This window comes from Pseudonaja textilis, unplaced genomic scaffold, assembly GCF_049901715.1.
Source record: "Pseudonaja textilis isolate UNSWEBS1 unplaced genomic scaffold, rPseTex1.2 PTEXCTG274, whole genome shotgun sequence".
Lineage (NCBI taxonomy): Eukaryota > Metazoa > Chordata > Lepidosauria > Squamata > Elapidae > Pseudonaja > Pseudonaja textilis.
This window is the reverse complement of record NW_028262573.1, coordinates 1-12,528: the sequence shown is the minus strand read 5'-3', so window position 1 is coordinate 12,528 and position 12,528 is coordinate 1. Positions and strand designations below refer to the sequence as shown.

Genomic DNA, 12,528 nt, shown 5'->3' with positions numbered 1-12,528 from the left:
ATCTCGATTAATGGCATTACACTCTTACTGGTAGTAATCTATGCCCCAAATGATGATCAAGGTAAATTTTTTAAACATCTCCATCAAAAAATAACAGAATTCAAAATGGTAATATTATTTTGATTGGCGATTTTAACTCTATTGCTGACTACCGGAAGGATCATAGTAATAGGAGTAAGAACAAAAAAGGGAATAGAGAATTCTCTAAGCCATGTAAGGATATGTTGAATGAAATGAATCTGGTAGATATCTGGAGAAAATTAAATCCCAAAAAGAACAGTTTACTTATTATTCTAACCCGCACAAAATTTGGACAAGAATAGATATGGCTTGGATAAACGGTGAATTGATTAATGAAATCAAAGATAGCGAAATCTTACCAAATGACTGGGCTGACCACAATCCAATTCAAATAACCTGGAGAGGTAGAGGAAAACCAAAGAAAAGATGGACTTTTAACACTCATTTAACAAAAGAAGAAGAATATACTAATAAACTGAAAGAAGAACTGAACTTCTTCTTAAAGGAAAATAATAATGATCTAACTTCGAAACAAAATATATGGGACACATTTAAGGCATTTATAAGAGGAATAACAATCTCTTACAATGCTATGAGAAATAAAAGAAAGTATGCCCAACAAAGTAATCTACAACAAGAAATTAAAGATTTAGAAATCCAATTACAAAAGAACCCCAAAAACCAAAGAATACAGAACCAGTTAATAACAACTAAACACAAATTAAATTTACTGGAACAAGAAAAATTGGAGATTAGTCTGAAAATGACTAAACAAATCTACTTTGAGCATGCAAACAAACCGGGAGATGGTTAGCCCACAAACTTAAGAAAACGAAAGAAAAAGATTGATACACCAATTAATGGATGAGGGGGCAATATGCAGGAGGAGATAGAGAAGAAAAAGAGATTACTTTTAATTACTTCGAGAAATTATACAAAAAAAGAAGAAGTCTCTGAGGATAAAATAATGAAATACCTGGAGGAAGCGAATGATAAAGCAATTGGAGAGGAAGAGATAGAATTATTAAATCAAAAATAACATGGTCCGAACTGAAGTCAGAAATAGAGAAGCAAAGTAACAATAAAGCACCTGGACCGGATGGGATACCGGTAGAACTTTACAAAATTATCATAGAACAAATTGGACCACTGATGCTGGATGTTTTTAATGAGGTACTCTTAGCAGCCAAGATGCCGGACTCGTGGAGGGGAGCCTTAATTTCGTTGATCCCGAAGGAGGACCTAGACCACAGACTTATTAATAATTATAGACCAATTTCGCTCCTGAATGCAGATTATAAATTATTCTCTTCTATAATAGCTAATAGATTAAAACAGGTTTTAAACACTTATATCCATGAAGATCAAAATGGATTTCTCCCATTTCGACAAATTAAGAATAATTTAAGAACAGTGATAGACATTTCAGAATACTATGAAGCCCACCCGGAAAAACAATTTGCATTTATGTTCTTGGATGCTGAAAAAGCATTCGACAATTTAAATTGGCATTTCTTAATTCAAAAATATATAATATGAATCTTGGCACCAGATTTGAAAATGTCATCACAACAATTTACCACACTCAACAGGCAAACATTCTAATAAATGGGGAACAAACTGGCCCGATAAAAATAGAAAAGGGGTAAGACAGGGTTGCCCTCTCTCCCCTCTGCTTTTCATATTCGCCTAGAATCTCTTCTGACGTACATTAGGCAAAATTTGAGAATTAGAGGTCTGAGGATCAAATCAGAAGAATATAAACTACAGGCTTTCGCTGATGATTTGGTTTTTTTCTGGAGGAGCCTATAGAAAAAGGACACAACTTATTAGAAGAACTAGAACGATTTGGAGAAGTCGCGGGATTTAAAATAAACAGGGAAAAACAAAATTAATGACTAAAAATTTAACAGGAGACCAGAATAAAAAGCTAGAGACAACAATGGGAATACAGGTGACAAAAAAAATTAAATACTTAGGAATTTGGCTAACTCCACAAAGTAAATCGTTAAAAGAAAATAATTATGACAAACTTCTTCAACAATCTAAGAAAGACTTGGATTTCTGGAGCAAGTTACAACTTTCCTTATTGGGCAGGATTGCTTTGATTAAGATGAATATTCTGCCAAAATTTCTATATTTATTCCAGACAATTCCAATCAAACTAAATAAAAAATTTTTATGGAACTAAACAAGATAACATTGAATTTCATTTGGCAGGGGAAAAAGCTAGGATTAACGTAAAAGCCCTACAAGATTTGAAAAGCAGAGGAGGGTTAGCCTTGCCAAACTGGGAAATATACCATACGGCAGCCACCTTACTATGGATAAAGGATTGGGTAAACCTAACCAACAAAAGAACACTAGTATTAGAAGGCCACGATATGCAGAAAGGATGGCATGCCTTTCTGTGGGAATCAGGGAAACCCAGGCAATCATATTTCCATAGGCATCTTATTAGGGACTCTTTATTAACTAATTGGAAAAAAGTACGTAAAAAAACTTTATCTAAAAATACCGATTTGGCTGTCTCCAATGGAAGCGATAGTACACCCTAATAATTTGGATATAACCAAAATGATTAAGTATGAAAATTTATTAGACCTACAAGGAAAGTTAAAAACACGACAAGAATTACAAGAACGAGGATTTATAATTGATCAGTGGGTGTACCTTCAAATTCATAGTAAATACAAACAAGACATTAAAGAATTTGGAATCTACAATAAATTACAGACTCTAGACAAAATTCTATTAGGACCAAGTAAAAAAATATATCTAAATTTTACAAATATTTATTAGAAACAGAACTGGAACAAGAAATTGTCAACGGAAATATGATTGCGTGGAGCAGAAATGTGGGTCGGAGCATTACCCTAGCAGAATGGGAAAAGGTCTGGAACAGGAACATTAAGATCAAAAAAAACTTATATAAAATGTTTTATAGATGGCACCTGCCTCCTTCGAGATTGGCTAAGATGCACCCCAACACGAGCCCCAAGTGTTGGAAATGTCAAAACATAGAAGGTACCTTCTTCCACATGTGGTGGTCATGCAAGGAAACCCAGAAGTATTGGCAAAAATTAGATAATTCATGAACTCTTAGAAAACAACAGGTTGATTCCCAGAAAGCATTGATTTAGCAAGAAGAAAGTTGTCAGGCTAATCTTCTCCCTGTCATCCTGATGGAAAACACATCCAGATGTGCTAATTCTACTTGATCCTAATGCTACATTAACAAAATTTTGCAAATCTGAAAAAACAAATCTCCCACCAAATCTTTTTTCAGCCTGAAAAGTTAGCGAGGATCCTTTCTGAATTTATTTTGCTTCCACTATGCAGCTGCAGGATTCTCCCCTCTTATCCAGGGGTGAGATTCAAATTTCTTCTTCTTTCTTCAAATCTCTCCTTCTCATCCCAAAAGTCATTCTCACGTATCATTATATTTCCTAAATAGATTGTGGAAACTGGTGATATAACAGGATTTCAGTAAAGGACTCACAAACAATTCTGTGATGTGATTAGAGACCTGAGGGGTGGATGATATGATAGTTATATGAAAGTGGATCAAAATGATACTCAAATAATTTTGAATCTTTCAAAATCTTTGCTGTGAAACCTGAAGGTGATGGATAACAATTTGCCATTAGTCTTCAATTTTTCTATAATGTCAATAATGTGGTAATTCTTAGAGTAAGCTAATTTGATGTGATTTAAAGGATATAAATGGGTGGGATTCTACCAGTTCACACCTATTTGCTAGAACCGGTCGTTAACATTCTCAGCAGTTCAGAAAACCAGTTGTTAGAAGAAATTACTGGGCTAATCCTGTAAGGAAGGCAGGAAGGAAACATTCTGGTGTTGCTCTCTCTGTTAACCCTTATTACATTCTTGGCAGGACTAGACTTCCTGTCTCTGGAACTTCTCTGGAGTTTTTTTTCCCCCTTTGTGCTACTTTGCTTGTGTGGAGTGACCCTTCAAAGTTACAATGGCACTGAAAAAAGTGACTTATGACCATTTTTCACACTTATGACTGTTGCAGAATCCCCACAGTCACGAGAGGCCAGGCAAGGAGATGCGTGCCTTGATGTGAGTGGTATTGAGTTGGCCACACCCAGCCAATAACATGACCACCAAGCCACGCCCACCAATTTAGCCGTGCCCACAGAACCGGTTGTTAAAAAATTTGAATCTCACCCCTCGATAAGAGGGGAGAATCCTGCAGCTGCATAATGGAAGAGAAATAAGCTGAGAAAGGATCCTTGCTAACTTTTCAGTTTGATAAAATAACAATGGTTTTCAATCAACTTAAAGGTGATAATTTGAAGCAAGCAACAATTGTTGGATCAGATGGATTGGATGGATGGATGGTGGGATGGATTGGAACTTAATTTACTGCTGGCATCCCTGAAGGGGAGGAATCTGGTTGGAAGGGAGGCTGCTTGGAGATGGCTGGAGAGGCCATGGACCCTGAAGACTCACAGTGGATGGAACGGATGATGGATGAAATTGATTCTTTCCAGAAGATTGAGGGAGATGGCGGAATGGGCTTGTCATATTTAACTGGAAAACAAGTCTTAAGAGGCATTGGGTTTTCAATTTACAGGAGGTCCAAGACTTTGGGGAATTGGGAGGGGGGGGGGGGGGGGGGGGGGGGGGGGGGGGGGGGGGGGGGGGGGGGGGGGGGGGGGGGGGGGGGGGGGGGGGGGGGGGGGGGGGGGGGGGGGAGGGGGGGGGGGTTTTTTTTTTAATTGGGAGGTTTTTTTTTTTTTTTGGGGGGGGGACCTTTTTTTTTGGGGTTTTTAAATTGGGGAATGGAAAGCAATTGTTAGGAAAGATCCTAATTACAATTTTAAGGAAATGTATTATTGTTAAGAATCAAACGAAGATGCTTAACCCTGAAAAGATTCTGGATGGTTCAGAGATAATGATTGTGGTGGTCTGTGGTAGATAAGAAGCCCCTGTAAATTTTCTGTGAGTTAAATACAATAGCAGATAACAAACAATTTTGAAGTTTTGAAATTTAACTTTATTGTTGGATTGCCTGTTAATTACATTTTTATATGCAGCAGACAGATGACAAATCAAGTAGTTGCATATACATGCGTAGTTTATAATTGTGAGCCTATTTTGCAAAGGGGAGAAACTATTATTGCTGTATTATATTCAACGGAGGGGGATGACAATATGCATGTTTTTGTCTGTTTTAATGCACAGTTAAAAATGTTTGTTTTGTCTTTTCTTTGTAATAGTTTTATTTCCAAAGCTTGTATTTTACCTTTTTGAATAAAATAAAATTTAATAAGAGGAATATCAAGTTTCCAGAAACAATGTTTGTGATTAACACGCAAGTAAAAAGCAGTAGAAAAATATCTGATGTTTAGTAACTAGGACTTGACTAACAATGGAGTCTCATATAAGAACATGAATGATGGCCTGGAAGAAAAATGAGGAATACTAAACTTGATATGTACGTTTGTGAAAATGATCTCAAAATCGTAGTTCACTGGAAACGGAATCAGAGTCAGCAGGTGGGGCTCATGGAAATGGCAAATGCAGCCATAAGGATCCCAGGAAGAGAATATTCTGGTTTGGGGAGACCACAACTCAAGGACCAGAACCCCTTGCACTTGGGGAAGAATTTGCAGAGAATCTACATGAACTTCAGGGAGGGAGAAATAAGCCAAGGAAGAGCTCAAAGGAGCTGCTCTTAGCCTGGAGGAAAGACCACAAGGAGAAGAGCTGAAGATCAGGAGGAGTCTGGGAGCCGCTTTTCCAACTGACACAATCTCTCGGTTGGAGAAGGGAGGATGCAGCCCTCTTCCAACCACTGACACACGTTACACCCAAGCGTAAGATCTGCTCACTATCATTCCAGGGTATCAGATATTGAAAAATGCATTCAATTACAAGAGAGGGGATTTTAAATGAATGTTTTAAATGAACTTTTTAAATGAACGTTTTATGTGTAGACATGAGGGATTTTCCCTTTGCAGTTTGTGCCAGACCCATGGATGGTGCAGAGTTCCTGCTGGCTCTTTTGTCAGTTGGGGGACTATCAGCTCTGAGTCTGTGGGTCCTGGGGTCATTGCACGTCTGTGCCTGGTGGGCCACAAATTCTTCCAGAAGAATTGACCATTGGCCCTGAAGACCTCAGTCAACTGGATCCATTGTTCAATTAACAGCTGTGGTAGTTTTCAAACTTGCTTTGCATTTCGAACTGGTTAAGACAAGCGAGTCTCGGCAAGGTGGGATCCTTTTGTGCCACTCTCAGCTGTATAAGTATGTTAGAGAATTCCCTGAGCTGGCTAGGTTCGTTGAGACTGATTTTAGGGAAGCTGTTGAGGCGGTCCAAGAGCGAGGATTCCACCTCTGTGGGAGCGCCATACTCCTCGTCGAGTCTCTTCCACGTTAACCGAAGGGCAGCACCTGGACCTTTTATGTGGGCTCTGTAAATGTCCTTCACCGCTTCTGCAAATTGCGGCCCCACTATCAAATGTACAAGTACTTTTGTTATGTCCCTGGAACTGAAAGAAGTTCCCACCCAGGTCCGTTCATGCTGTGGGGGCGTTTGCTCCCTCTCATTGGTTGGTTCTCCCCAGCAGCCGGCTATAAAAGCAGGCTGCGGGGTCCAACCAGTTGCTGTTCACTGCGAGCCAGTTCCAGGCTTGGCTAGCACGTTCAGTCCTTTATTATCCTAATAAAGTATTGTTGCACCCATGCCCTGGTTCAGCCTCTCATTTTCCGAACTTAACACTGGCGACGAAGGTGGGATGGCGACCAGTGGCAAATGCAACTGCTGAAGCACTAGCCGCTGAGCCACAGCCAGAGAGAGAGCGGTCAGCAGGCAACGAGAGCGAACGCTGATCCGCAGCCAGAGAGAGCGGGCAGCAAGCAAAGAGAGCAAACGCTGATCCGCAGCCAGAGAGAGCGGCCAGCAAACAGTGAGAGTGAGAAGCGTCTGTAGCCGCTAGTTAGCCAGCTACAGGGAAAGTGTAGCGCTGCGAGCCGCAGCCGCTCGTTACCTTAGGCGCGAAATTCAAACGGCTGTCATTTGAATTTCCGCCATTGACTACAGCATGGTGCTGTATTAGCGAAGTCACTGACACCCACGCAGGTGCGAATTTCAAACGCTGCCAACGATCGTTGCAGCCAACCTCGTGTTACCCAGAGAGAGGGAGAGAGTTGCGAAAACCTCTCCCAAAGCTGAAGTCACTCGCCTCCCAGAGGCACAAAAACCTCCCTGCTGCAGCCCCAGAGAGATTTTCTCAACAGATCATCCAGCGAGATTCTCATCATGAACTCCAACCCAGTTTTCCCAGCGTTCAAGCCTGATGAGGAGAAGTGGGAGTCATACAAGAATCATTTTAACCATTACATAGACGCCATAGGGCTGGCTGATGCAGGGGAGCACCGGAAAAAATCATATTTTCTGTCCTACTGTGGAGCCATCGTTTCTGATACTGCCACAGCACTCGTGGCTCCACGTGAGTTAAAGAATGTTCCCTGGACAGAACTGTTAGAAATTCTTACTAACCACTATTCTCCTAGACCCTCACAGATTGCCAGAAGGTTCACCTTCAGGATGAGGAAGCAAGGAGGCCAGGAGAGCATTAATCAGTACATGGCTGCCCTCAGAACAGCTGCACTCCATTGTGGGTTTGGGAGCTACCTCGACGACATGCTCCTCGACCAGCTAGTCTGCGGGGTCAAGGATCTTCACCTCCAGAGACGTCTGCTCGCAAAAAAAGACCTCAACCTCGCTCAAGCCGTCGAGGAAGCCCAAGCAGCAGAGCTGGCAACCCATTCAGCCACAGAGATCCAAGGTCCCGGGCCCAAGCATACTGCGGTTTCAGTCCACTCCGAAGAGGTGGTCGTCGAGGAGGACCCCAGTGATGAGGCCGACATCCACCGCCTCACACACGCCAGGCACCCGCAGGTAGGAGCCAAGCACGAAAGCATCAGTCCATCCAAGCACATCACCCTGTGCCTATCCTGTGGTGGATCTCACCAGAGGACCACCTGCAAATTCAAGGGAGCCACCTGCAACAATTGTCACAAAAAGGGGCACATCGCCAGAGTCTGTCAAGCCACTCACAACTCAGCACAACAGGTCCCTTCCTTTGCACATGCCGGACCCCAAAGGCAAGTATTGAACTGTCGCACCCACCACCACGCTAAGCACGCTTGCCATACCGTTAGTAAAATCTCTCTCTCTGTTTTGCTAGAAGGTAAACCTTGCCACATGGAGGTTGACACGGGGTCAGCGCTCTCAATTATCTCTTGGAGCACCCTCAAGAAGCTACAGCCCAGTCTATCCAGAAACCGGCTCCAGAAGTGCCAGCTTAGCCTGAAGGACTACCAGGGGAAGGCCATTCTGGTAATCGGCAGAGGCAAGTTTCTTGTTAATTTTAAAACTTTTAAAGGCCACCTACCTCTAGTGGTAGTTAGCGGCAACCTCCCTACACTTTTGGGACTTGATTGGTTCCCCCACCTCGGCCTTGGGTTAACAGGAGTCCATGCGGTCTCAACCTCTGACACTGACTCCCTATTCGCTGACTACTCAGACGTATTCAGCAACGAGCTGGGGTGTTACAACGGTACCCCTATCTCATTCTCAGTCGACCCCCAAGCAGTCCCAATCCGGCTGAAACCTCGTAGAGTCCCATTTGCAATTCGGCCTAAATTAGATGCGGAACTGGATAAATTATTAAAACAAGGGGTCATTGAGCCAACAGATTTCGCCAAATGGGAGACGCCCATTGTCACACCCCTCAAAAAAGACGGTAGCCTGAGAATTTGCTCGGACTATAAAACCACAATTAATAAGTTTTTACAAGTTAGTGCTTACCCCGTACCCGTCATTCAGCATTTATTACACACTTTTGAACCTGGCAGCATTTTTTCCAAATTGGACATGTCTCAAGCGTATCAACAGTTCCCTGTTGACAACCAAACAGCGGAACTCCAGACCATTGTCACACACAGGGGTGCTTTCTGGTGCAAGCGTCTCCAATTTGGCGTAAGTGTGGCCCCGGGCATTTTTCAATCCCTCATGGAGCGGATTTTGCAGGGCCTCCCTGGTGTAGTACCCTACTTCGACGACATCTTAGTCTCGGCCAGGGACAGACCCCAACTCTTCCAGAGAGTTCGAGCAGTGTTAGAGAGGTTCAGACAGCATGGCCTCAAATTAAAAAAAGAAAAATGTGCCATTGCCACTAGACAGGTGGACTTTCTGGGTTATAAAATTGACGCCTCAGGCATTCACCCCCTGGAGTCCAAGGTTAAGGCAATTCACGAGGCACCCACTCCAACCTCCAAAGCGGAACTGCAGGCCTTCTTGGGGCTATTGAATTTTTACGCATCTTTCCTACCCCATAAAGCATCTGTGGCAGAACCCCTGCACAGACTGTTGGATAAGAAATCGCCTTGGCATTGGGGACACAAGGAAGACTCCGTTTTTCGCGCAGTCAAATCACTACTCACGTCAGAGGCGGTCCTTATTCAGTTTGACCCCAACCTTCCATTAGTGCTAGCAGCGGACGCATCCCCTTTTGGAATCGGGGCAGTGTTAAGCCACAGGCTCCCCAATGGCTCCGAGGCACCCATCGCTTTTTTTTCCAGGACGCTCTCTGCAACAGAGCGCAATTATAGCCAAATCGATAAAGAAGCCTTAGCAGCTGTCGCAGCAGTGAAGAAATTTCATGAATTTCTTTTTGGCCACTTCTTCGAGCTGGTCACGGATCATAAGCCTCTCCTGGGTCTACTAGCAGGTGACAAACAGACCCCCCAAGTCCTGTCTCCTAGAATGACGAGGTGGACTCTCTTCCTAGCAGCATACTCGTATAGACTCATACACCATCCAGGTAAAACATTGTCCCACGCTGACGCCCTCAGTCGCTGCCCCCTGCCTGCTCCAGCTGAGGATCCTGCCCCAGTCCACGCTATTTTTGAGGTCACCCAACTGGACCTCCCCATCACTGCCCTTGACATTGCAGCCAAGTCCAAGGCAGACAAAACGATCGCCCAAGTACTGGACTGGGTGAGGAGGGGGTGGCCGGGCCGTGATGTTGAAACCAAATTCACGCCTTTTAAGACCCGCCTACAGGAGTTATCCAGTTTGCAGGGCTGCTTGCTGTGGGGCACACGAGTGGTCATCCCGACCTCACTGCGTACCCGAGTTTTGGAGGTGTTGCACGAGGGCCACCCTGGCATCGTCAGGATGAAGGCGTTAGCACGCAGCTACGTATGGTGGCCTGGCCTCGACGAGGACATCACCAGATGGGTAAGCTCCTGCCATCCCTGCCAGGAATCCCATCCATCCCCTCCAGTTGCCACCCCCACCAAGTGGGAAAGCGCCAACACACCTTGGTCCAGGATTCACATCGACCTGGCGGGCCCTATCCACGGCAAAACGTTCCTAGTGGTCGTGGACTCTTATTCTAAATGGATTGATGTGGCGCAACTATCCACAACCACCACGCAAGCGGTTACCAAGGTATTAACTCGCCTGTTCGTAACGCATGGGTTACCAGACTCTTTAGTTTCCGATAATGGTCCCCAGTTCGCATCGGCCGAGTTCAGTCGCTTCGCTGCCAATTTGGGCATCCGCCATATCTTCACGGCCCCCTTTCATCCGGCCAGCAACGGATTGGCAGAAAGAGCCGTTAGGACCACTAAGGAAGCTCTGGCTAAGTTCAGTAAGGAAGACTGGCACCACAGTCTCTCCCGTTTCTTGCTGAGCCAGCACTCAACCCCGTGCACAGTCACCAATAAGTCCCCGGCTGAACTCCTGATGGGTAGACGCCTGCGAACTGTGTTGGACAGGCTTCACCCACATTACTGCCCTGATTCTCCCCTGGCTTCCACGTCGGAGGTTAGGCGTTTTATTTTACAGGAACCCGTGTTCGCGAGGAACTTCGCTGGGGACCCCTTATGGATACCGGGCGAGATCGTGGCCATCACCGGACCCAGGTCGTATCGAGTCAGACTGGAGGATGGCCGAGTCTGGAGAAGGCACCTAGATCAGCTGCGGAGGCGCCAAAGCACTCCCGTCAGCAGTGACCCCTGGCTGCAGACCGATGCGAGGCTACCGCATCAACCCCACATCAGCACCAACTCCGGTGACCTGTTTACACCAGCAGCCGAGCCGGGAAGCCCGAACGCGAACCGTAACCATCAGACGGCTGACCAGTCCGGACCAGTCGACGGGAGCACATCCCCAGTGACCAGCCCTACGAGTCCCGGACCAGCACTGACCGAGGAACACGTTCATGATACCCCACTGGCCCGATCGTCTCCTGCAGACTCTGAACTACCAGACAATTCACAAGAGTTGCGTCGTTCTGGGCGCCAACATAAGCCTCCCGCATACCTTAAGGACTATGCGTGTTCGCATCTGGGGGGAAGGGGTGTTATGTCCCTGGAACTGAAAGAAGTTCCCACCCAGGTCCATTCGCGCTGTGGGGGCGTTTGCTCCCTCTCATTGGTTGGTTCTCCCCAGCAGCCAGCTATAAAAGCAGGCTGCGGGGTCCAACCAGTTGCTGTTCGCTGCGAGCCAGTTCCAGGCTTGGCTAGCACGTTCAGTCCTTTATTATCCTAATAAAGTATTGTTGCACCCATGCCCTGGTTCAGCCTCTCATTTTCCGAACTTAACAACTTTGTCAGGCTGCAGGCATGTAGCCTGAATGCTGCAAATGAAGATACTCTTCCATAGTAGATATCCTTTGCCTGGCCTGTCAGAAAATTTGAATACGCCATTAGTGGCCAAATCTAGCTTTCCTCTCCTTAGTGCCAACTCTCTCTAGAGAATGCGGGATCATCCACTGAGGTTGCATGGGGGTTGTAGGTAGGGTGCATTAGTATGGTGAGGTGGTTGCAATTGATATGGGCACAATTGGGGTCTCCCCTTGGAGTGAGGTAGACTTGGTCCAGGTTGTGTATCTGTGACAGCTCGTAGTCTTCTTCCCTGTACTTCCTGAGGAGGTTGTCCTGCCATGCCGCATATAATGGTTGTGCTTCACGCTACTCTGGAAGACGTGTATAAGCTTGCAGTTTGCTAATCAGGCACCAGAGGGTGCTGCAAGGGGTAGCTTGATCGCAGGCTCCTGGCTTAAAGCTCAATTACCAGAGGATGCTGTCATTTAATCTTATGTTCTGCTCAGCTGGGTTTGGGCATTTTCCTTTGTGTAGAATTTAGACTGACTTCTTGCTAAATTCATCTAAGGATTTGCCTCTCCAGTTTGGAAAAAGGATAACAGGACAGCGAAGGTTGGCAACTTTTTTTTTAATTACAAGCTGGAACACCTTTTACAGCTTTCCAGAGTCAGTTTAGGGGGTTTGGTTCACAGGCAGAGTAACTAAAGGTATTTATGACTGGTTTCCATGGGGATGGCTCATCTCCATGGAGATATCCTGCAATAAAACTCAACTCCTGCCAGCTAAGGAATCTTTATGGCACCTAACTTTGTTTCCTCTTCTCTTTGTTTTAAGACAGTAGTAAGGATC

General features: G+C 45.0%; 1 protein-coding gene across 1 annotated transcript; it reads left to right on the top strand.

The window, feature by feature from the left end:
* Positions 1 to 6,945: 6,945 nt before the first annotated feature.
* LOC148123815 (uncharacterized) lies at positions 6,946 to 11,642 on the top strand. Its single transcript, XM_087918718.1, has 2 exons — positions 6,946 to 10,306; positions 10,919 to 11,642. Exons 1-2 carry the CDS (start codon positions 7,319 to 7,321, stop codon positions 11,621 to 11,623), a joined length of 3,693 nt encoding a protein of 1,230 aa, XP_087774844.1. The 5' UTR covers positions 6,946 to 7,318; the 3' UTR covers positions 11,624 to 11,642.
* The last annotated feature ends 886 nt before the right edge of the window (positions 11,643 to 12,528 follow it).